The sequence below is a fragment of the Piliocolobus tephrosceles genome, chromosome 7 (genome assembly GCF_002776525.5).
Source record: "Piliocolobus tephrosceles isolate RC106 chromosome 7, ASM277652v3, whole genome shotgun sequence".
Taxonomy (NCBI): Eukaryota; Metazoa; Chordata; class Mammalia; order Primates; family Cercopithecidae; genus Piliocolobus; species Piliocolobus tephrosceles.
In genome coordinates, this window is record NC_045440.1 from 136592024 (window position 1) to 136616710 (window position 24687).

General features: G+C 45.8%; 1 protein-coding gene across 1 annotated transcript in view; it reads left to right on the forward strand.

The window, feature by feature from the left end:
• Window positions 1-24687, forward strand: part of TG (thyroglobulin) — a 272355-nt gene that overhangs the window by 145439 nt on the left and 102229 nt on the right. Inside the window, exons 36-41 of the mRNA XM_023223651.2 lie at window positions 1470-1604; window positions 3097-3261; window positions 7277-7496; window positions 9082-9175; window positions 11484-11643; window positions 19208-19410. Coding sequence (XP_023079419.2) covers window positions 1470-1604; window positions 3097-3261; window positions 7277-7496; window positions 9082-9175; window positions 11484-11643; window positions 19208-19410 — 977 coding nt within the window. The remainder of the gene's footprint in view (window positions 1-1469; window positions 1605-3096; window positions 3262-7276; window positions 7497-9081; window positions 9176-11483; window positions 11644-19207; window positions 19411-24687) is intronic.

The window sequence follows — 24687 nt, forward strand, 5'->3', positions numbered from 1 at the left end:
ACAGGAAAGAAGAAAACACAAAAGCAAGCAAGAAAGTGTGTGTATGTGAGAGAGAGAGAGAGAGAGATTTTCTTTATTAATGATCACTGATGCCCCACTGAACATCTCTCCAGAGGTGTTCTGGAATCAGTGCTTCCGAATGATCATGGAAGCCTATCTTGGGAGGCAGCCTTTCAGACTCTTCAGTGTTATTTGTGGAAAGTATGATACATCCATTGACTAGACTCACAGTCCTTTGTCTCAGTGGAAACTTAAGTGGAAACTTAAGCCTACTCTTCAGAATCCCCCTCACTCAGTCTGGCTCTGGGCATGGCCCTTGCACCAGATGGGACGAGCTCACCTCGTCACCTCTGCCCAAGCCATCTCTGTGGCTGCTACACCTGTGCTTCCCTCCCCTGTGCTGAGACAGCCATGTCCTATGTACAGGACTGGGGAGGCAGCACCGGAGAGTGGTTGAAGGGCACAAGCTTCACTAGATAGAAAGGCCAGCTCCAATCCTGTCCCACTGAGCAGGAACAGTGCCCTCACAAGCTGGTCATTTTAGCCTCTTGTGTCTTATCTTCTTCATATTTAAAGGAAGATGTCTTCACTGGGGTTTTCTGAGAAGCAGACTCTCAGATGGAGATTTGCATGCAAGAAGCTTGGTGCAGAGTGTGCTTGGAATATAGAAGGAAGTAAGGGGCAGGATTGGCCAGAGGAAGAAGAACTTTGATGCAAATCAAATGATCGCCCCACTGATCTTCCAGTGAGCTCTAAAGTTAGGCTGGCCCTTCAGATTTGTTCCGTCTTGAGGCTGGGGGTCTGAACCTTTGTCTACCCACATGGACAGTGTTGGGATGCAGGCTATCTCTGGGGAAGGGGAGGCAGTTCTCTTAGATCAAAGGCAATTCCTGGAGAGAGACTCAGTTGGGAGCTGCCAGTCGTCAGCTTAACAACAGTTGGGGAAATGAGAGCCTTGGTCCTGCGGTGGGGTCTCAGTCCTGAAGGGGGTCTGGATGGCACCCCACAGTGTCCCCTACAGAAAGCAACTGATAGCAACTGATGTAGTGTCTGTAAAGACCTGAACATAGTACCACATGATTAACCTGGTATGTCTGTTAGTATCGTTATTACCTTGTATTATTCTAACTGTTGCTTTGTAACAATTATATCATAATGTTTTTCTTTTCTTCTCAACTTTTCTCCTATTCTACTACGAGCTGCTTAATAGAAACAGCCATGCTTTCTGTTTGTTTCGTTCTGTTTTCAACCTTTGTATTCCTAGGCTTGAGCACAGAGTTTGGCTCATAAATAATGTAATGAACACTTGTAGTATGAAAAGACAGATCAAGCTATAGGATTGCACAGGAATGGAGATCATGAGGAGGATGCCCCTGAGGCTGCCTTTGGGGATATTGGGTAATACACGGCCATCTTTATTACTCACCAGGTGACAACTGCATGTAACTGTCCCTTGCCTTCTCTCCTAGTCTCTCTGGACTCATGGCAGTCCCTGGCCCTCTCTTCAGTGGTTGTTGATCCATCCATTAGGCACTTTGATGTTGCCCATGTCAGCACTGCTACCACCAGCAATTTCTCTGCTGTCCGAGACCTCTGTTTGTCGGGTAAGGGGAGTTTCCAAACCCCAGGAAGGGTAGGACAAAACCTCACACAAGTGCTGCTCAAGGTCCTCACCTTAGAAAAATACGCGAGACACCATGATAACCTGGGATGCTTGGAAGTAAGGGATTAACCTGGGGAAGAAGACCTGGGTGAAATCTCCTCATTACTCCACAGGGCAGCCAAGGTGTCCAAGGGAATATGCCAGCCAGAAGAGAAGGGACATAAACCCAGGTCAGAGGAAGATCAGAAGAAGGATCTAGTGGGTTAGTCTGAGGCAGGAAAGATGCACGTGCATGGCAGCTCTGGCAGCTGACCCCAGATAGCAGGTGGGCTGTTGTGGTGAGGAGGAAGTGCACTTGTCTGGCCAGTGGGATACAGCTAAGAGCTACTGTTTTGGTAAAACTCAAATTTTAGGAGACATTTTTCAATGCAGTTGAATAACTTTTTAATAGGCAAAGTTGCCCAGAGATGCATAATTCCTTTAAAGAGTTTTTGGTCATTGTTGGTATTTAAACAAAAGCTAGGTAACCACTTGTTGGAAATGTTCTACAAAGAATTTTAGCTTCTGAAAGAGGCAGACATCAGATAACATTTATACCCTTGCCAAGATTCTAACCCCCTCTGAGGTTCTATGAATTCCATAAATCTCCTTCTCTGCAAGGTTGGATAATAATATTCACAAAGCTATGGATATCTTGCAGATCGGACCACCATGTACAGATATGCAGGTTATGCACTGCACATGTCTGGGTGGTACCATTCACAGAAATTGAGGTATAAATAGGGCTGTTAGGCTGTCAACAACCTGACCAATCAAATGCAACAGTACTTTTTCAGAACTGTTCTTAGGACTGAATGTCATATAGTTTAAATTGTCTAGTGCAGAACTTGACATGCATGGGAAAGGGCATGGTCCCTGGTTGAACAGTTGGTATGGTGCCAGCTGAGGAGGCATTGAAGGACAGAAGAAGAAGACAGGGCTGAAGATAAAGCCTGGAGTATGGAGACCCTTGTTTGAGATAGTCCTTAAGCCCATGAGGAGCCATGGAGATATATTAAGCAGGGAAATAACAAGAGCACATTTATAAATTAAATAAACAAAAAAGACCTTAATGCTGCATGGAAAGTAGATTGATCAGAGGGTTGGGTTTCCCCTTGCTACCATTTTATTTCCATCCCCTGATACAGTGCTTAGGATTTATTGTAGTGCTCAAATAAATGAGTGATTGCATGACTGATTAATGGATTCACAGATTCATGGATTCATGGATGCATGATTGGATGAAAGGATAGATGGATGGAAGAGTAGATGAGTGGGTGGGTGGATAGATGAATGGTTGGATAGATGGATGGATTCATGGATGCATGATTGGATAGTAGGATGTATGGATGGAAGGGTGGATGAGTGGATGGTTGGATGGATGACTGGATGGATGCATGAGTGAAGTAACATCTCTGAGGCCCAAGCATCACTCTTTTCCCTCTTCTCTGCAGAATGTTCCCAACATGAGGACTGTCTCATCACCACTCTGCAGACCCAACCTGGGGGTGTGAGATGTATATTCTATGCTGATACTCAAAGCTGCACGTATAGTCTGCAGGGCCAGAACTGCCGACTTCTGCTTCGTGAAGAGGCCACCCACATCTATCGGAAGCCAGGTAAGCCCAAGCCTATGCCTTTGCAGCCATCCTGGGAAACTGGGTCTGGCTGGAAGGGACTATTTAAACACATGGTGAATTGGAGGATAGTGGCTTTTGTTGGCCAAAGTTCTGGGCTAGGTGGCACTCACCTGAGGTAGACTGAAGGAAGGTAGAAAAAATTCCTACTTCTGTATCACTTTTATTCATTTATTCCTTTGAGTTATAGAGCCATCTTGGTTTTGAGGAGTTTCTTAGTAAAATAATTAAAAAGCCCACTTTTTATTATGGTTTTATAGTTTAGAATTCTTTCACCGGCCTTATCTCATTTGGTCCTCACACCACTCCTGTGTGGTGGCAGGATAAGGGCTTTATCTCTGTCTTAGAAATCAGAAGGCTGTAGCCCAGAGAATTTAAGTTAACTCTGTGATTTCACACAGCTAATGATGATGGAGCTGGAACTTGGAGCCAGATCACCTATCTCAACATGCAGTCCACTCCCACAAAGCCATGCAGCCTAACTATCGCATCGTAAACACTTTGGAGAGAGAAGCTATTCCAGCTGAGTTTAGTTTTAAAACACATGTCACATACTGTGTTGGTTCTGGGGCTCCAGGCAAGGCAAGAGGGAGCAGCCATCGATCCATCACTAAGTAAGACTGCTAAGAGTTGTAGAACAGGAAACAGGGACTGGGCATCTGGGGGAAGCCCCTCCCCAACTAGACATGTTTATTGAATGAAATTAATGACTGCTAAGTTGTTAGCTACATCTGCCATCTTGTCTTCTAGAGCAAGGTTCTACAACCATACTTTTCTGTTAACACTAATCAGCTGCTATTGTAGCATAAGAACAGCAATAAACAACATGTAAGCCAGTAGATGTGACTGTGTTCCAATAAAACTTTATTTACAAAACCAACTAGCAGCAGATTTAGCCCCATGCTGTCCTAGAGCATTGATAGTCCTTTGGTTCTGTCTTGATGCCAGAGATATCTTCCTCTTCCGCCCCCTCCTCAACCTTAGCCTTCAGACCACAAGAGTGTCTTCCAGACCTGAGAATGCCTTGATTGCTATGTGATGAGCTGTCAGGCCTTCAATTGCAAGTCTTTCCTCTCTTTATCTGGACATTTATATTATTTAGTCAAGCTATGTAGTTTTTTTTCTGAGACAGAGTCTCACTCTGTCACTCAGGCTGGAGTGCAGTTGCACAATCTCAGGTCACTGCAGCCTCTGCCTCCCAGGTTGAAGCAATTCTCATGCCTTGCTGGGAATACAGATGCATGCCACGATGCCCAGCTAATTTTTGTATTTTTAATAGAGATAGGGTTTTGCCATGCTGGCCAGGCTGGTCTTGAACTCCTGGCTTCAAGGGATCCAACCGTCTCGGCCTCCCAAAGTGCTGGGATTATAGATTATAACAGTATATTTCACAACAGTGTAGCCAATCTGTGTGGTAGTTCTGCTGAAAAATGACTTAAATTGAGGTTTGAGTTCTGTAAAACACAGATTAGATTGCTTCTCTATTACTTCAGCATGACTAAAACTCAACAGGAAATGCTCACTTCCGAGTGTGCACATACGCATCTACAGGTGTCTCAACTTTCACACAGCCATTATTTGTTGACAGCTGATACACATGGCCACCAATAATTTTCTTAACCCAGGTAGTCACGCGGCCTCTGTGGGTATTCTAGAAAGAATCTATCATTTCTGCAAAAGAATGTGAAAGAGATAACCTCACATCTAACATTTTCCCCATGTTTGATCTCATTGAGTTGGAGATTCACTGGGCAGTCTCTGAAGGGAAGACTGAATACCACTGCCATGGGAAAGCAGGCCTGCATTCCCCCGAAATTCTTCAGCCTTTATATTTGTTCTGGCTTTGCTCCTGCCTTTGGATGATGCCACGTACATAAAATGTGGCTGTTTGCTGCATAGTAGAATGAGGTTCCAGCACTTTAGCAGCCACAGTCCTGAGTGCTTGCCCAAGACCCCTTGATTTATGATTGTGACAGGAAGTTTTGCGAGGAGGAACTGTAGGGGTGACATCAGCCTTGATTTGTGATTAAAGTCAGATTAAAAAACAGCAACTGTTTCTTTCCAGCCCAAGTTTCCATTTTGAGTTCTAACTCATATTCCAATGTTTCTGCAACAGAGAAGGTTTCATTTGCTCTTTTTTTCTTCTTTCTCTTTTTTTCTCTCCCTGTGTCCCCCTACCCCCACCAATTCCTTCCTTTTTTCCTTCCATTCATTCATTCATTCATTTACTTGTGTGTTGGATTTCTGCCATTTTTCAGGCACTGGGCTTGGAACATTACAGGTACTATTATTTATTCCTGACATTGTTGTGTTGTAGGAGACACTATTGTTCCCATTTCATAGGCAGAAAGACTGTAAAGTTTTTCCAGTAACTAGCTGTTCCATAAGCATAAAACCCAGATCTGCTTGACTCCTTAACCAATTCACCATGGTGACACTCAGACATGATACCCAGGCTTCTCAACCTCAGAACCCGCTGACATTTGGGGCTGGAGCATTCTTTGTTGTATATGTGTGGGAGCAGTGGTTGTCCTACCTACTATAGGATGTGTAACAACAGCCCTGGCCTCTCCCACCGGATGTCAGTGGCATCTTTCCCTGACCCCTGTGACAGCCAAACATGTCTCCAGATGTGGTCAAATGTCCCCTGTGGGCAAAATTACTTCCAGTTAAGAATCTCTGTATGATACACAGCTCCTGCAGAGTAGATGGACTTCTGTCTGCCTGTCCGCCTCTTAGTCTGTCTGCAGGTCTGTCTGCCTCCTCTCTGCACTGTCTTGTTTAGTCACCACTGCAATAGATACATATTTTTATAGAAGGAGCTGCAGAGAAAGCAAAAAGGTTTTGTCTTTCAATCAGCTGAGAGTGGAGTTGAGCAGACCAAATCTACGTGTCAGAAATAAGAGACTTCTCACACACACTTGAAGTATCTCTCCATGAGTGTTCACTGCTTCCTTTGTGCAGGGCTTTGAGTCCTGTGTGGCATCACACAGGCCTGTCTTAAGTTCCTGAAAACAGTACTTGGCACGGAGCCTGGGCCCAACAAAAGTTTACTGGATCAATCAATGAATGAAAGAAAATGTCATCAAGGAAACAAGATAGGGCTACGGAGAAACCGATGAATGTCGCTGGCGATTAGTGTTGCATGGAGTGGGGTGGGAGGCATGGCAGGCGGCACCAGTGTTGGCCTTGTGGGCAAGGAGGGATTTGGACATGAAAAAATGGGAGGGATTGCCTCACAAGCTGGGGCACCCAGGGCACCCGTGACGCAGAGAGAGGCAAAGCTCTGAACTGGCCCCAACCTTTTGCGCATGGGGTGTGGTCAGAGCTGGGGTTGAGAAAGGTGTGGCTTTGAATCCTACATCACCCTATATCATCTGTGATCCTAGCAGGCCCTAGGCCTCCACCTCTACATCTATTCCCTCACTAATGAAATGTAAATGTGGGCCTGCGACCCCTACACTGCAATTCTGAAATCCAAAAGTCTTAAAAGTTTTTTTTTGGTAAGTTTGCAGCTAACTCATTTGGCAGCAAAATCTGACATGCGGTGGCTGAAGAAATTCTATTCTTTACTCATCTCACTCAGGATGAGTAACCCACACATCTCACCACAGAAATGATGGCTGTGTTTAAAGGTGGAGCCGCACTCCAGGCCTCCCTAGGGGATTGGGTGCTGTTTGCTTCTCTGTTCTTTCAAAAGGCCCCAGGGTGCTGGTACGGCGTCCTGGGCCTGGACCCATGTATAGAAGGGATTAGCACTGCATACTGTGCATTTCAGTACCTAATAAAGATCAGCTGTCTTTGCCAATTTTTTGTTTGTTTGTTTACATTGAAAACCTGACTAGATTTAAGCTGTAGGGGTCTGAATAAATGACTGACATTTTCAAGGTACAAAAAGCAGTGATTTTTCTTTTGCTGAAAGCACATTCAGAGTGCCAGTGGAGAGAGTACTCACTGAGGCCTCTCCCCTTCCTCACCCCTTTCTCTTTCCCAACAGGAATCTCTCTGCTCAGCTATGAGGCATCTGTACCTTCTGTGCCCATTGTCACCCATGGCCACCTGCTGGGCAGGTCCCAGGCCATTCAGGTGGGCACCTCATGGAAGCAAGTGGACCAGTTCCTTGGAGTTCCGTATGCTGCCCCGCCCCTGGCAGAGAAGCGCTTCCAGGCACCAGAGCCCTTGAACTGGACAGGCTCCTGGGATGCCAGCAAGCCAAGGTATGGGTTGAGTGGAACACATATTGGTAAATACTCAGAGAAATCTTCTCCATTCTAATCTATCTAACTGGGACTCAGTAGCAGAGCAGTGCATTGTGGATAAAGCAATGTATGGAGGATGGAATATATTAGCTAAGGTATCATTAAGTGCTGTGACAGATAAACTCCTAGTATCAGTGACTTAACACTGTTTTGCTCATGTAAAGCCCATCTGGTGATGGAGGGGCCTGTATGCTCTGCTCCATGCAGTGATTCAGGGACCCAGGCTGATGGAGGCTCTGACTTCTTCAGCATGCATCTTCCAAGGTCCCCCAGATATTGATCCAGGAAGAGAGGCTGTGAAAGAATTGACAGGAGAAGTTCCCATGGGATAAGCTTGGAAGTAGGGTTCACACATCACTTGTGCCGGTATTGCAGTGGCCAAGCTCTGCTTCTTGGCCACCTCTGATCTTAATGAAGCTGGGAGACACAGAATTGAAGGAAAAGTAAATGAGCTAATGAAAATTTTCCCACTAGGAACAAAATTGCAAGTTTTTTTAAAGCACCCATATCCTATCTTCTTTCCTCATCGAAAATTTCATTTTCCTCTTTTCCATGTGTATATCACTTTAAATAGCAAGCATATTGAAGAACAATATTGTGATTTTTTTCTAATTAAAGCATACTCAGAGTACCTGTGAAAACAGCACTTATTACTGCTGCTCTTCTCCTTCCCACCTGAATCTCCTTCCCAACAGGTACCCCATGGCTCTATCCTCAGGCAGCTGCACCCCCCCCATACCCACTACCACCATGGCTGGCTGCTGAGCAGGTCCATGGGCCCATTACCAGATAGAGTGTTGAGCTAGGAGGCTCTTGGAGTACTCCAGGAAAAGGATGATAAGGACTCCATAAGGATGGTGGCTGTGGGAGTGGAAAAGCATGGATTTCCATCTGCTCCACTGCTGGGAAACAAAAATAACAAATATGCATGAATTAAAGTGCCTTACCATGTTAGGATGTACCCATTTGACAGATGAAGTGATAGAGTCACATAGGTTTTGAGTGCAGAGTAGTTGAGAGCTTGGGTCATTGTAGTCCAGGGCTAGTGAGGATTGGGTGATGAGCCAAGTCACTCATTGGGTAGATGACCATTGTGCTGCCATTAGACATGATCACAGCTGTAGTCTCAGCTCTTATACTGGGAGATGCTCAAACTGGCACTGCAGGACTCTGTACTGGTGTAGAAAGTAGGTAGGTCACCCCCTCCAGAAGAGAGTCTGCACTCTTGGAGCAAAGAAGGGCCAAGGTCCTGAGTGGTTTTCATCGTTGTCTTCTTCATCTCAAGCTGTTGCATCAGCAGCCTTCTCTAAATTGATGCATTGTCTCTGGGGAATGTTCTTCCACAGGCCAGTGGCCAGAGAGTGGTGGGCACTCTGTCATTCCTTCTATTCACTGCCACTCCCATTTCCTGAAGCTGCCTAATTTCTGCAGAGCTGGTGGGATGCCAGGCTTTGGAATGGGGTAGTGGGCTCTGATCATGGTGGCGGGTGGGGAGGGGTGGTGATGGAGCATGTCTTGGAAGTCACCCAGTCTGTATCTGCAGGGCCAGCTGCTGGCAGCCAGGCACCCGAACATCCACGTCTCCTGGAGTCAGTGAAGACTGTTTGTATCTCAATGTGTTCATCCCTCAGAATGTGGTGAGTTCAGAAGCACTTGCTATGGTTGCCCTGAAGACTGTCCCATTAGAAATCCAATGTCCCCACTTTGGCCAGCAGAGTCCGGTCTCCTCCTCTGTGGCCTACTGAGCTGAGGTTAGGTGATTTGCCTAAGGCCACTCAGCTAGTGAGTGATGTGTGGACTTGGTCAGTTGGTCCTCAGAGCTCGTGGCTAGAACAAGTGAGTGGTGGCCATGAGTGTGTGTTTTTTTCATAGTGTCAGGAAGAAGACTGTGGAAGTTGTTTGCAGTTTAAAGAGCACTTTTATATCTGTGATTTTATTGGTCTTCACATTCACTCTAGGAGGATAGATAGATTAAATAGATCGATCAATCAATCAACTGATCGACAGAAAAATGTAGAATGATATATTTACCCTTATCTTAAAGGTGCAGACCTGGGGCTAAGAGAGGCTAAGTGAGTCACGTAAGCATATTCAGTTGGGCAGAGTGGAGGCTCATCCCTGTCGCCGTGTTCCAAAGCCAGTGCTCTTTCTCCTTAGGGCATTTCCCAGTAACAGAGAGTTTGGCTTTTTCTGCCTTGGGCTGTCCAGGTCCCATCCTGACCTTGAGGGAGGAGCAGTGATGCCTCAGTCCAGATGGGTGGTACCTGGTTTCCAGGTGACAGGCCCTGCACAGAAGGGGCCAGCCTCCTGGACACTTCTTGTGGCTGTCATTGAGGCAGGAGCTGAGGACTGCCCCTTCCTTCTGTGCCTTGCCCTTGCCTCACAGCCACAAGCCAAACGGCTTTTTCCCTTGTTGGTAAGCTACCCAATATAGATGAGTCAGGGCACTTTTAGGAGGGAGTACAGGGCCCCTTCACTGATCTGTCCCACAGAACAGGACAAATGAACTCAAGACCACTCAAGCTGGTCTTTCTCTGTGGCATTTAAAAAGACCTCATATTTGAAGAATCCACAACCACCAAGTGGTGGCATCTGAGCTGGAATGTCACAGAAGAAGAGACTCCAGGTCAGCCCCTTCCTCTCTGTAAGGCATTTCAATGAGTGACTCCACTGCTCTGCACCTCTGCTTTCACAGCTGTAGAGTGGGGTGCTTATGTTCACCACAGATTCTATCTCCTTGGGTGGAAGATCAAATGATACACTCTAGGCGAGAGCCTTTAGCACAGCACTTATGGGGGCAGGTCCTCAGGCAGTGTTTGCTCTTGTGAGGGGACCTTTGTGTAGAAACATCTGTGTGTCTGTCTGAGACCATCATACGTGGAGTGGTGATGACACAAGGACACAGGACCTTGGATAGAGCATGAGTTACCAGGTGCCTGCATATCCCATGGCCTGAAGTGGGGCCTCAGATCTCCAGCTCAGACACACGATTCTAATATGATAGGGTCAGCCTACTTCCAAACCCTCAGCTCTGCTACCTCCTAGCTGTGTGATCTCAGGCAAACCATTTAACATGTCTAAGCCTCTGCCTCTTCATCTGTAAAATGTGGATAATAAGAATCTGCTAACTTCACAGAACTGTTTGAGACCTCATTGTAAACACCTGGCACAGTGCCTGGCTCTTAGTAAGTGCATACCAAACTCTAACTCTGTGTTACCAAGATGGGTCTAGTCAAAGAGCATCCAAGGGATGCCAAGGACCCAGAATGCTTTTTTAGAATAAGCCATGGGCCAGAACTGGGAGCTGGAAGACTGTGTGGTACCATGAGATGGGCTCCAGGTCTGCAGGGAGCTGCCATCCCTGACACCTGCTCACTCTGCAATGTGGGAGAAGTGTCCTCACCTTTTGTGACCTTCAGTTTCCTTCTCTATGAATAGGGTTTAGTAGTTTACTCAGGCTGCCATAACAAAGCACTGCAAGCTGCATGACTTAAACAGCAGAGAGATTTTTCTCAAAATTCTAGAGACAGAAGTCCAAGATCAGGGTGTTGCAGGATTGGTTCCTTCAGAGGCTCCTCTCCTTGGCTTGTAGATGTTCCTCTTCTCTTCCTTGTGTCTTTTTGTGGCCTACCCTCTGTACCTGTGTCCTGATCCCCCCTCTTCTTATAAGGACACTGGTCCTGTTGGATTAGGATTCACAAATATGACTTCATTTTACCTTAATTACCACATTAGGCACTATCTCCAAATACAGGCAACTGCTGAGGTCTTGGGCGTTAGGACTTCAATGTATTAATTTGGAGGGACACAACTCTGTCCACTGCATGGGGCTAAGTATGCCACAGAGTTGGCCAGAGGAGTCCTGTGTCAACCAAGAATTAGGCTCCAAGCATGGGAAAGGTGCCTTCTCCACGCTCTAGCCTCATGTTTCTCCAATTCCCACAGGCCCCAAATGCATCCGTGCTGGTGTTCTTCCACAACACCATGGACAGGGAGGGGAGTGAAGGATGGCCAGCTATCGACGGGTCCTTCCTGGCTGCTGTTGGGAACCTCATCGTGGTCACTGCCAGCTACCGAGTGGGTGTCTTCGGCTTCCTGAGTTCTGGTGAGTTGCTGCCTCTGGTGGGAGCTGCTGACCCCCTGAGCCAAGGCTCAGGCCCTTTTTCGCCAAGACCCATCCCCTCACTGCCCCTGCTCCTCCTCCAGCCAAACTAGGCACACAGTGGAAATTTTAGCACATTCGGGAGACCCTCCAGGGATACTGACACCCATAGACAAGGATAACAGTTACCATTTATTGATAACTTACTACATATCTGAGCTGCGCTGCTCCAAGTCCATTACAGGTCTTAACTTGCGATATGTGCGTATGTGTGAGTGTGTAGTTTAAAGAGGAAATTGAGGCCCAAGAAGATTAGAAACTGGCTTAAAATTATACAGTCAGGGAACAGCAGGGCCAGGAATTGACTTGCCTTGAGCAACCCTAGGGGATGAGTTATATAGCTCTTCTGCCCACAGGGAAGCCATCTGATTTGGAATCAGGGCTGTATCAATAAGGAGATTCTCACCTCCTTTTAATACTGGCCTCACTTGTGACCAATGGACTGTCCCCTATCACAAACCTGTTGATCACCCCGTCTATGACCTCCATCTTTCCCACTGACTACTAGGGCTGAAGTGAGCCCTGGACCAACCCAAACATCCTCCATCCATGTCTTTTCCTCCAGCTACTACCTGCAGCAGGGAATGTGTCAGCTGCAGTGGTTGGGGCAGACTCACTGGCCTTGGAATCTGAAGAGCCCAGGGCCACCTCTGGCTGTGGACCCTCGGACAAAACCTTTCCTTTCACCCAGTCTCAGTCTTGTCCTTGGTAAAATGGGGATAATTTTACCTGACTTCTAAAGTTACGATGAGGCTTAAATGAGGTAATACACGTAAAAGGTTTTCAGAGACTTGAGTTTTGCACATCTTCGAGGATAGTGACTGCTTCATCTCTGTTTCTCAAGGGTCTCATTTAAGATCTGAGATGTCCTACATGCTAAGTATGGGTGGGTGAATGGAAGATAGAGTGGTCAGAATGACCAGATGGACTAGAATGTGTGTGAATGTGTGGAGTCGGCGTCCAGCATGAGCAGAAGCCTGGATGACCACATGGCGTGAGGCCTTGGGTGCTGCTAAGAAGATTCGAGACATATGAAATGGGCAACGAGTTAAGGCAAATGCAACCAGATGTCGATGTAGATGAGAATGAGAAAGAGATTTTAGATTTTTTTGATGGGGAGCAGGGTTGGCTGGGAATCCAAGGACAGACAGAGTTTCCCCTTTCCTGGCTCTGAGAGACCCTGGGTCCCTCATTTGGCCTTTCTAAATCCCAGTTTTCTTGGTGGTAAAAAGAGGAGAATTATCCCCATCCTCTTTCACGTATATGTGGTGGTGAGAAGTGAATACGGTGACTGGAGTTTTATGGAAGCTCTTTGGAGAGTGCTTAAAGAATTATTCACACATGAGTTTATTTTCCTCTTTGAAGAGGGAAATCTCTTTGCCTGGGTTTGCCTTCCTCTGTGTGAACACAAGACAGACCATAATTTATGCCATTGGTAGCCCCTTCCTCTAGAGGCGGTGACATCAGGACTTGCCCCAAGGAGCTTGGGCCTGGGGAGCTTTTTTCAGACATGGCTGTCTTGTTGGCTTAGAGCATTTCTAGACAGAAAAGAGTTTCCATATGTCATCTGTCCCTCAGTGGGCGAGGGATTATGATTTCACAGAGTGTAATCTTGTTGAGAATTCATGTGCTTCTGGAGAAGCAAACTCATTTTGGCTGCTGGCAGGGGCAGCCTTTAGGGAGGCAACGGAAGCTTCCAGAACACCCAGCCCCACTCATTCCTGATGTGCACCAAGCCTGCCTGTTCATTTTGCTTAAGGGAAAAACCATCAGCAAGAGAGAAGGAAAGTTACACTTATGGAGTGTGTCTGTCTTCACCAGATATTTCTCCTGGATTACCTCATCTACTTCTCACAGGAGATCTCTGAGGCCAGCAGGGAGCGGCCATTTCACAGATGGGTCAGCGGAGCTCAGTGAGGCTGAGAAACTTTATCACCACAGTCACAAGTGGCATCCTGTGCCTTAAACTCTGTTGGTGGAACAGCAAGAAATACTGTAGTGCAGGGGGCTCCCTCAGATGGCTGGACATGCCCTTTTGATTCCCTGTTCTTCAGCTGTGCTGAACAGGGTCTGTCTTTTGCATTCATTTAGCCACAGGCCATTTTCTTTCTTTCTTTCTTCTTTTTTTTTTTTAATTTTACTTTAAGTTCTGGGATACATGTGCAGAACATGCAGGTTTGTTGTATAGGTATACATGTGCCATGGTGGTTTGCTGCACCTATTAACCTGTCATCTAGGTTTTAAGCCCCACATGCATTAGGTATTTGTCCTGATGCTCTCCTTCCCCTTGACCCCCACCCCTCAACAGGCCCGGGTGTCTGTTGTTTCCCCTCCCTGTTTCTATATGTTCTCATTGTTCAACTCCCACTTATGAATGAGAACATGTGGTGTTTGGTTTTCTGTTCCTATGTTAGTTTGCTGAGAATGATGGCTTCCATCTTCATCTATGTCCCTGCAAAGGACATGATCTCATTCTTTTTTATGGCTGCATAGTATTCCATGGTGTATATGTGCCACATTTTCTTTATCCAATCCATGAGTGATGGGTATTTGCGTTGGTTCCAAGTCTTTGCTATTGTAATAGTGCTCCAATAAACATATGTGTGCATGTGTCTTTATCAGAGAATGATTAGGTGATTCCTGAAAAATCTAGAACCAGAAATACCATTTGACCCAGCAATCCCATTACTGTGTATATACCCACAGGATTATAAATTATTCTACTAGAGAGACACAGGCCATTTTCTTTGCCTTCCTTCCTAGTCTGCCTTGTGTGTCCCATGTTCCCAAGCTTCCCAATCTCTCACATTGCACCTCCCTGCTCTTCGGCTCTGAGAGGGGAGCAAAGATGTTCACATCCTCATCAAATCAATCAGGAAACTGAGGCACAGAGATAGGGGCAGGGCGGAGCAGCAGCAGCAGAGCCGTGATTCAGATTCAGTCTTCCTGCTATGGAGGAGCCGTCTCCCCCCTGCCTCAGGCGAGCTCAGAAACAGGACTGAGCCTGACCCTGCAGAGGCCAACGGGAAGCAGGTGCTCACCTCCTGAAGCCCAAAGGGGCCAGTCCTTCATCCCAGTTAATCCCCCAATAAGCCTGTGACACTAGTGCAACTGTTCCCTCTTTCGTGTTTTTTAAATAATAGATTTTATTATTTAGAGCTGTTTGAAGTCTATAGAAAAGTTAAGCAGAAATGACAGAGAGTTCCCATACACTCCCTTCTCCCCCTCCTTCTTCCCCTACTGTTCATAAGATGCTTTGATTGGGCACATGTGTTATACTTGATGAGCTGAAGGTGGTGCATTATGATTTACTCAAGTCCACAGTTTACCTTGGGGTTCTTCCTGTGTGTTGAATGCTCTCTAGGATTTGTGGACTGCCTGATGTCCTGGATCCACTGTTACAAGGTCCAACAGGATCATTTTGTTGCTCTCCAACTTCCCTGTGCTCCACCTCTTCATCTCTCTCTTTTCCAGTTTAAGTCATTGAAAATTGCAGTTCAGAAGATAGGTTTAGAAAGAGCTGGTTACTTTACATGTCAGCCTCAGCCTAGAATTTCGCAGGGAATGTGGCTTTGCATCTGAGTGGGATGGGGTCTGAGAGCTGCTCTGTGGCTCCATGGGGCCAAAACTCTGAGCAGCTCCTTCCTTCCCCATCCCAGTGCAGGCTGCCTGTCTGTGAGCGGAAGATGCTAAGCCTTGCAGGGCATCTCACATGAGATGAAGTGTGTGAGGACAAGCACCAGGACTCACCCATGTTCATTCCCCACTTCTTCCCTAGACAGGGGCTCTTCCAAGGCATGGCTGTTTTTATCATTTTCTGACCCAGTATCTGGCCAGTGGCTGACACAGAACTGCCTCCTGATCTCAGTAGAGGCAGCCCTGTCACTCAAGAGCCAGGCTGAGCAACCCCTCACGAGTATCGTCTCATTTGATAAACGTGTGCGGCATCTGTTGCTGTATCCCAGAGTGAAAACAGTCCCTAAAAGCCCCAGGCTCCAGAGGTACTTTGTGAAAGAGACCAGAGGAAAATGAAAGCAGAAACTTGTGCCAGTCCTGAGGCCCACTAGACAAACGTATGCTCTCTGATGAAAAAAGGCAAACCCAGCCCAGTGTTTAAAGGGAGTCTTGGTTCCTATGGATGTGAGCAGTTAGAAAGGAAGCAGTTGCTGGGTGAAGGGAGGCCATTTCCCCAAGACTGGACCCTGCAGCAGGACAGACCCCAGGGGGCATCTGGCACCAAGTCGTTGTTCCTCTCTGTCTGGCAAAGCAATGCAGTGAAGGGAACTGGGGCGGTGGCGTCTGGGACACAGGAGGAGAGGCTGGACAAGGGACCTATGGGCTCTGCAGGATGTGAGAGCAGAGGAAATGTGCTTCGGCCAAGACACCAGACAGAAGGTCCGGCTGCCAACGGTAACCACACACGCCATGACCTCATCGTCTCTGGGGCACTCGGAGGCCTACTGAGCAGTTCTGCTGTCCTCTCTACCCAAAACAGGCTCAGAATGCTCCCTCAGCAGGTGCCCCCTCACAGGCAGGCTGGCGACAAGGACACACTGCTAAGAGCATCAGCAACATGTTAGAACCTAAACTTGTTCTATTTTATTAAAAATTAGTCTTCTATGGTGCTTTATGACAAGCACTGTTCTGTTCCCCGTACAAGTATTAACTAATTTACTCAACCTTATGAGGAAGTGCTATTATCATCCCCATTTTACAGATGGAGAAAATCAAAGCACCCAAACATTACCTTGTCCAGGGCCCCTCAAGGCTGTACATGGTGGAGCTGGGACTGCAGCCAGCTGGTCTGGCTTCATGGCCACTACACTACACTGCCTCTTGTTGATGTTCTCTGGCAAGACTAGGGCAAGCATAGAACAGTGCTAAGGGGCTTCCATCAGATCGTTGAAGAGATCGAATGAGCAAACAAGAGCTAATTCAACAATGAGGGAGCTGGTGAATGCTTGCTGGGTGCTCTGAGCAGAGGAGTAGGAGCCAGGAGGTATGGGGCAGATCAGGGAAGGTAGCAGCAGATGGAGAATAGTGTTAGCGCAGGCCAGGAGGGCTTCCATTCAGGTCAGTTCTCCCTATGGGCAGCTGAGACCAGTCCTTTGGTGTCTTGCCTCTGGGCCTGAGCCTCGAAGCACATCAGATGGGGCACAGAGTGTGCCTGTGGCATGACTGAGTGAGGTGGGACCTCAGGATGAGAACTGGGGCTGAGATACACAGACTGCAGCAGAGGGGGCGGCCCCTGGGCAGTGATGGGGACCCAGACTAAGGAAAGCCAGGAAGAAGTTTGCACTTGATGCAGTAGGAATGAGGGAGGTATAAAGGCTTTTTGAATAGAGAAATTTCAGAAATAAAGCACTGAAACTTTTTAATGCACATCATGGATTTTTCAACAAATGTTTATTGAATTGGGTTGAATGTTAGGACAGAATTCTGATTGTGAATTAGGATTTGAGTCCTAACCTCACCTCAGATTCATTTCTTCCATCTAATCAAGCTCATTCCCTCTAAAGTTTCGGTTTTTTCACCAGTAAAGGCAAAGATTGGACCAGACATATTGGACTCTAATTGTTTGGTAATTGACTTCTGCGTTTGTCTCTGAGGTTGTGTGGTCCCTAGGGCTAGGTAGGATCTCTCTTGCTTTCTGCCATACCCAGCATAGTGCCTGATACCAGCTGAAGCCCAGTTCATACTTGTTGGATGAGTGACCCCTTGAACACATGCTCACCTGTGACCTCTCAGAAGTCTAGACCCCAGCAATCAACATTGACCCTTATCATATAGTGGGGAAAAAGCTAATACATGGGAAGGGAGAGTCAGGAACATTTCCTCTCCTCCTTATGCCTGGAATACAGGCTGTGGATGTCACTTTCCAGATTTGCAGGACTTGGTCTGACTCAGTTGGTGCCCTGCTTTCCCGGGCTACCTAAGACCTTAGAGGAAACAAACACATTCATCCTAACAAATGGATCATAAGAGCAATCCAGAAAGTTCACAATGAGGATCATGTTCTACCAATGGCTTCACCAGTCCCAGAACACAAAATGCATTTGAAGAACTTCTGAACATTTCCACAGCTGGAAGAATAATTTGTATCATTATGCACTCTGAGCTAAGTGGAGTGGTCAGGCAGGCTGGAGACAAGGACATTCTGCTAAGAGCATCAGCGACATAATGTTAGAACCTAAACCTGTTCTATCTTATGAAAAATTAATCTTCCATAGTGGTTTATGACAAGCACTGTCCTGTTCTCCTTACAAATATTAACTAATTTAGTCAACAACCTTATGAGGAAGTGCTATTATCATCCCCGTTTTACAGATAGGGAAAATCAAAGCACACAAACATGAACTTGTCCAGGGCACCTCAAGGCTATAAATGGTGGAGCTGGGACTGCAGCCGGCTGCTGTGGCTCCATGGTGAGACTGTGGTGTTCTCTTCAACTTTGTGATCACTAGACTGGAGAATCAGGATGCAAGATTTTTCTGTTTTTTCTTTCCTTTTTTTCCTATTTGGGAATATGGGTCTTATCAGCAGTTTCTTGCTGGATGCTGAATCCTGTGAATCATAACTATGGTGCCTCATGGAGAAACATGAGGGGTCTGGAGCTCAGGGAATGGGCTGGGCTGCTGACACACACAGGACTGTCACCAACAGGTAGGTGGTAACGAAAGCCATGGAACTTGATGAGGTTCCTCGGTGCAAAGTCAGAAAGGAAGAATGGGAACCTCAGATGAGACGAGAATGAGATCTGGTGTTTCAAGGTCTGATAAAGAGGACAAGTTAGTGGAGTAGTTTGACAAGGATCTACTGAATTCACAAGACAACCAGAAGTGTATGTAATGTCTCAAAAGCCTAAGGAGAAGAGCATATTTTTGCTATACTTGTTTGTATCTAGATCATTTTATTAAAAAAAAAATAGTGCTGAGTTTTCAGCAAATGTTAATTGGATTCTATGAAAAAGGAAAGAGATCAGTTCAGTTCATGCTAATAAAGGCTTCAGATGATGAGGTAAGGGGATGGGTGGGATCCATAGCGCCAGCCTGGCCTGGCCATTGTCGGGGACAGCCACCTGCAATAGTCAAAGACAGGGGGCAGAGAGTTCACCTCCTTCCCACTGATTGGCCAAGCTAGTGGTGGACCTGCAGATGTGCTGCCTCTAATCTGAGCAAGTCCCCTCAACTAATGACAGGGAAGCTGTGGCTTAGAGAGTTATAAGGACACGATCAAGGTCTCCTAGCTGGCAAAGGAGAGGTACAAAAACATGATCAAGTTCTCCTAGCTGGCTAGGCTAGCATTCAGACCTGTGTGTGTCTGGTCTCAAGGCCCATGCTCCTCCACTGTTCCTCACCGTATTTGGAACCCACAGTCCCGACCTGTGAGGACAAGAGCCCAGAGCCCCTGGAGGGGCCACGTACGTTCCTACCCTAGACAGCACCATGATTTTCAAATCCAAGTTTGCAAAGTCACAAAGGATAAAAGGCTTTCCTCTTTTCTGAAGGGTCCGGAGAGGTGAGTGGCAACTGGGGGCTGCTGGACCAAGTGGCGGCTCTGACCTGGGTGCAGACCCACATCCGAGGATTTGGCGGGGACCATCGGCGCGTGTCCCTGGCAGCAGACCGTGCTGGGGCTGATGTGGCCAGCATCCACCTTCTCATGGCCAGTGCCACCAACTCCCAACTTTTCCGGAGAGCTGTGCTGATGGTAAGTGGTGTGTGTGCTACCTTCAGTCTTACTGCAGATATGGCTGGGGGAGGTGGTTCTCCTGTGCTTCAAAAGTCTAGTTGGTTTCAATTGCTTGGGTTTCCCTTGTCCTTTGTCCTGAGTGTGGATCCTGCTTGGAGTTTTCCATGTATGTGTGATTCCACAATGCTAACTTTTCCCCACTCATGTCTGCAGTGCTAAAAATTTTAGATGGTAAAGTGTTTCTATTTCCTGAGAGTGGTTCATTAGGATTTAGTGATCTGAACCATCTATTATCTCTCTTGTCAATGAATGATGGCAAAGAAGAGAACTCAGTGCTTGCAATTCTACTGAATGGTGTGAAGTGCCGGCTATGTGAGGACGATGATGATGGTGATGAGGAGGAAGATGATGGTGGTAATGATGACGATGATGATGGTGATGATACAAGGATGTTGATGATGACAATAATTATAATGGAAAAAGTAACCTGGTTGGCCACTGCATACACCCTGATATTTATTGATCTGTCACTAATTAGTTTCTAATTTTATGGCACATCCAATTTGTGCCAGATGTGCCGTGCGAGATGCTGGAAATGCCATGAAAAATTATACATAACCCAGTTCTTAGGAAGCTTGTCATTACTGGGGGTTGAGGGACAAATGCTTAAAGTAGATATTTACAAGACAATCTTAGGGCAGCCCAAAGAGAAGGCCCCAACCAAGCATAAGGGAAGGAGGGAGTTTGGATCAGCACATCCCTTGAGGGGAGTGTCTGAGCCAAATACTGAATGCTGGGTAGGCATTTACCTAGAGACAAAGTCCTGGCAACAGGGAAAGCTTGGAGGACAGAGCCCTGTGGGGTAGCAGTGTGGAGGCAGAAAGGAACCAGACCGCCCTGAACAACTTGGGTTTTATCCTGAGTCCATGGGGAGCCATCGGAGTGGTTTTGATTATTTATTTGTTTGCTTGTTTGTTTTATTTTATTTTATTTTATGATTTTAACCACTTTAAGTGTTCCATTCATTGGGATTAAGTACATTCTCAATCTTGTGCAACCATTACTACTATCTATTGCCAGAAGAGAACCTCTGTATCCATCAACGCCCACATCTCCTCATTCTCTCAGCCCCTGGTAACCTCTACTCTACTTTCTGTCTCTATCCACTTGCTTGTAGTAGGTGCCTCATATTAGTGTAATCATGTAAGATTTGTCCTCATGTATCTGATTTATTTCACTTAGCATAATGTCTTTAAGGTCCATCCATACTGGAGCAAGTGTCAGAATTTCTTTCCTTTTTATGGCTGCATAATATTCCACTGTGCAGAGGGACCACATTTTGTTTATCTACTCATCTGTTGATGGACATTTGAGTTCTACCTTTTGCCTATTGTGAACAGTGCTGCTGTGAACATGGGTGTGCCATCAGAAGGCCTTTAAGCAGGAAGGAAACGTGCTTACAGCTGCCCTTCAGGACAACCTCTCTTAAAGCTGGCTGAAGGATGAATTTAAGAGGGGCAATGCTGGAGGTGGAGAAAGCAATTAGGATACTGTAAAGTTAAGGAAAGATGGAGAATGACTAACTGCACCTCAGCCTTGCCCGACCTTTTAGGGATCCAAACTCTTGATCCTAGGAGGGTAGGAGAAGAGTCATTGTTTGGGCACAACTGATGCTAGATCAGCATTGTCACCATTGCCAACAGTAAGCTGTGTCACCTGCCATGCATCTCTCTCCATCAGCCACAGGAGCCTTTCATGTTCCTTGGAGTCCATGCTCTGTTCTGGCCCATACAGGCAGTTTCCTTTGCATGCAACAGTTTTTCCCCATCCCCCTCTTTGCCTTCCCTACTTTTTCTTTAGAGAAGCCTTCCTGACTTTTCAGCCTAGAACTGAGCCCTTTTTACATGGCTTGTGCTGCCTGTACGTCTCCTATCCAGAATTTACCAGGATTTCCAACAGTAAGTAATTGCTCTTAGTGCCAAAGCTGCTGCCTCACAAGACTGCAAGCTCCAGCCAAGCAGGGGCTGGGTGTACCTTGCTCTCCATGGGACCCCGAGCACCCCCACACAGCACATCTTAGGGTCCGTGGATGTGCTGTAATTATTTGGGGGCAGCAATGAGCAGATGACTGGGAGAGGATTCAGCTGTTGCTCTCAGGGGCCCAGGGACCCACAGGATACACCAGCTCCCTCCCTTCCACCCCTTTCTTGTGAGTCTTGTCCTTTGATTCCAATTTTCTACAATCTGTCCCTCTGAAGTTGATCCATCTCAGTGGCAGGAGAATTGAGCACTAACATCTTTCAGTTCCTGGTGTTGAAAACAAACCATCCTGCGTTGAATTGATCCTGGAGAGATTTCTCCAGGGTCCTTTCAGAAACCAGACACTCATTAGGACCCAGGAGATGCCAAAAATACCTTCCAATGGGCTCAGAAAGCAGATTTTTCTTTTTGAGGGTTTAGGTGTTTGGGGAATTTCAAATACTAATCTGCTTTAACAAATGGCAGTGTATTTAAAAATAAACCCTTCCATCTGTTTTAGCCATTTGGAAGCAGCTTTTACAACTGCTTCCAGCAGTCCTTGGGATGCATGTGAAATTATTTGGAATTGAGAGAACTAAAACACTTCAATATATTAGCAGTTCTTAAATGTGTTCTTTATCAACAGATGTTTGGGGAAATGAATATGAGTTGGCAGTTTATTCTAGGATAAATATCTTAAGTCTCTCTGCAAATCTTGGGGCCAGAACTGTTGAAACATTGGTCAAGGGAAAGCCTGTGATGATAATGAAGATGGTATTCATTCAGCACATCTGAGACCGCAAAGCACTTTCGGTGTCTTATCTCACCGATTCCTTGACTGATTGGCATGGGGACTTTATTTTATTTTTCAATCTAGAGATAAGAAATCTGAGGTTCAGAGAGATTTAGTGACCTACCAAAGAACACACAGCAAGGAAGAAGCTGTGTTAAGGACTAGAACCTAAAGCTAAGTCCTGTGTTTCCCCACTCTGTGATGCTGCCTCTCCAGGAATTTGAGACTCTCTTGGGGTATCAAGGTGTAAGATAAAGAGCCAAAGCCTAAGATCAGATAGGCCTGCATGAAGATCCTAGTCTTGGAGAAAACGCTTCACCTTGTATTCTTCACCTATCAAATTAAATCAGTGTGATGAATTCTGTTTCCCAAGGTCTCGAGATATTGTCAGGACTGATGGTTTGCAAAGTGTCCTGCACAACATAGGAACTCAAGAAATCAAGCTCCTCTTCCCTCTTCCCTTGCCAAGGGAAGGCAACTCCAGACAACAGTATGTCCTAGGGTATTTCACCCGTTCTGAGGCTGGGTTGGAGGATGAAGGATGACTTGTTGCAAACATGCATCCTGTGGCTCTGTCCCTGCACAGACTTAAGACCAAAGTCATGTCCTCTGTGGTATGGTTCATGAACCCAGAAAACATTTCCCTTGCTGTTCTATGACAGCGCCCCAAGTGTGCATTCCTCAGGGTGAACTCCTGGCCTCAGGAATCAGTCTCAAGCTAAATTTTCTGGTCTTATTTTTTACTCCATTCCTGCATGAATCCTGCATGAATCCTACACTCCAGGCTCACTAACTATCACCCTTTTGGGGAAAATGCCGTGCCTTCCTCCAGGCCTTTTTGTCTCTGTTCTGTGTTCAGCATGTCCAATATCCACCAGGAAAGTTCCTGCTGTCCTTCAGGACTCAGCTGATGTGAAGCCTCCAAGGCTTTCCTCATCTCTTGAAATAGAAGGAAAGAATCTCACCTTAGTGAAAACACTTAGATGTAGCAATTCTTAGGAACTGTGCCTTATTTTACATGCTTGTTATTTTTCTAACGTCTCTCATTCCAATTCTACTATGACTAGGTGCTTGAAAACTTACATGAGTTTAATGCTTTTAGTGTTTCCTTAACACTTAGCACAGCACTTGGTTCAGAGACAGTGCTGAGTTCCACTAAAGTGATGAGAGAGATGGTGCTTTGGGCCCAGAATACTGTTCTCTATTGTTTTTGCAGTATATCTCATAGTATGAGCATGCTATGCTTGTCTATTCAGAATTCACCAAGATATTCATGAGTTTTGATGCTTCTGTATATATTTTAGAATAAGTTTATTGAGGTTTTATTCTAATATTTTTGCTGGGAGTTTGAGTGACAGACTTGGTCATTAATTTCAGAAAAAAAAATCTACATTGTAATGATGTTAAGCCTTACATGCACGGATCAGGTAAACACTGTAACCGTGAACATAATATTTTTGCCTTGTTAGGTCTTTCATGCAGTTTTGAACATTTTTTAATAAACGTTTTGTGAGATCATTGTGAGGTAAGTTCCCATACATACCGTCATCTGGTTGGTATTGTTGATGCTGCCTTCTTTTCTATTGTATTTTCCAGGTTGAAAATACTAGTGTTAGGAAATAAGTGGATTCAGCAATTTGCTGAGCTGTTTTGTCACGTCTAATGCTTTACCTGTCGGTTTCTTTGGGTTTTCTATGAAGTTTCCTCATTATTCTGCAAATAATGGCAGGTTTATTTCTATACCTATTGAAGTAAAATACTCAGTTGATATAAGAAGGAGACCCAGTACTAAAGCAGTTTAGTGGATAAATAAGTTCCTTTTTTTTTCTTTCTCTCTCTCTCATAACATCTGCCAAGGTGGGCAGTCCAGGTGTCTCTGGATCACTCAGGGCTCTGGTTTCTTCTGGATATTTCTCTGCTATTTCTTAAGGCCTTCCTCATCTGCATGGTTGAGTTTAGGCTGCCAGGGGTTCCAGATAGTAGGGAAGGGATGGAGAGGAAGGAGGACCACACCTGCCATCTTACGGCTTTGCTGGCAAGGGGCACAATCCCTCTTCAGGTATGGTTACAAGCAGAACTGCATTTGATTTGCTTTTGTTCTTCATCACCTTTCTTGATCATGCTTGTTCATATTTTTATCACATTAGTCTACTTAAACAAAGTTTTGCTTTTTAAAATCTTCTCTATGGCTGTGTTTTCAGAAGTCTATTTCACTGATGTATTATATTATCTTCTACCTTCTTCTCATTTCTTTGGCTATCTATTGTTCCTTTAGCTTCTTAAGTTGAAAGTTAAACTCATTACTTTCATTCTTTGTTTCCTGATCAATTTATTTCAAGCAATAATTTACCTTCTGTCTATTTTATCAGCTACAGCCATGGAATTTTGAAAAGCAGCAATCTGTCATTTATTTATAATATTTTATTTGTTGCATTATTTTCTTCTTAACCTAAGGATTTTTTTTTAGACTTTAGATCCCTAGA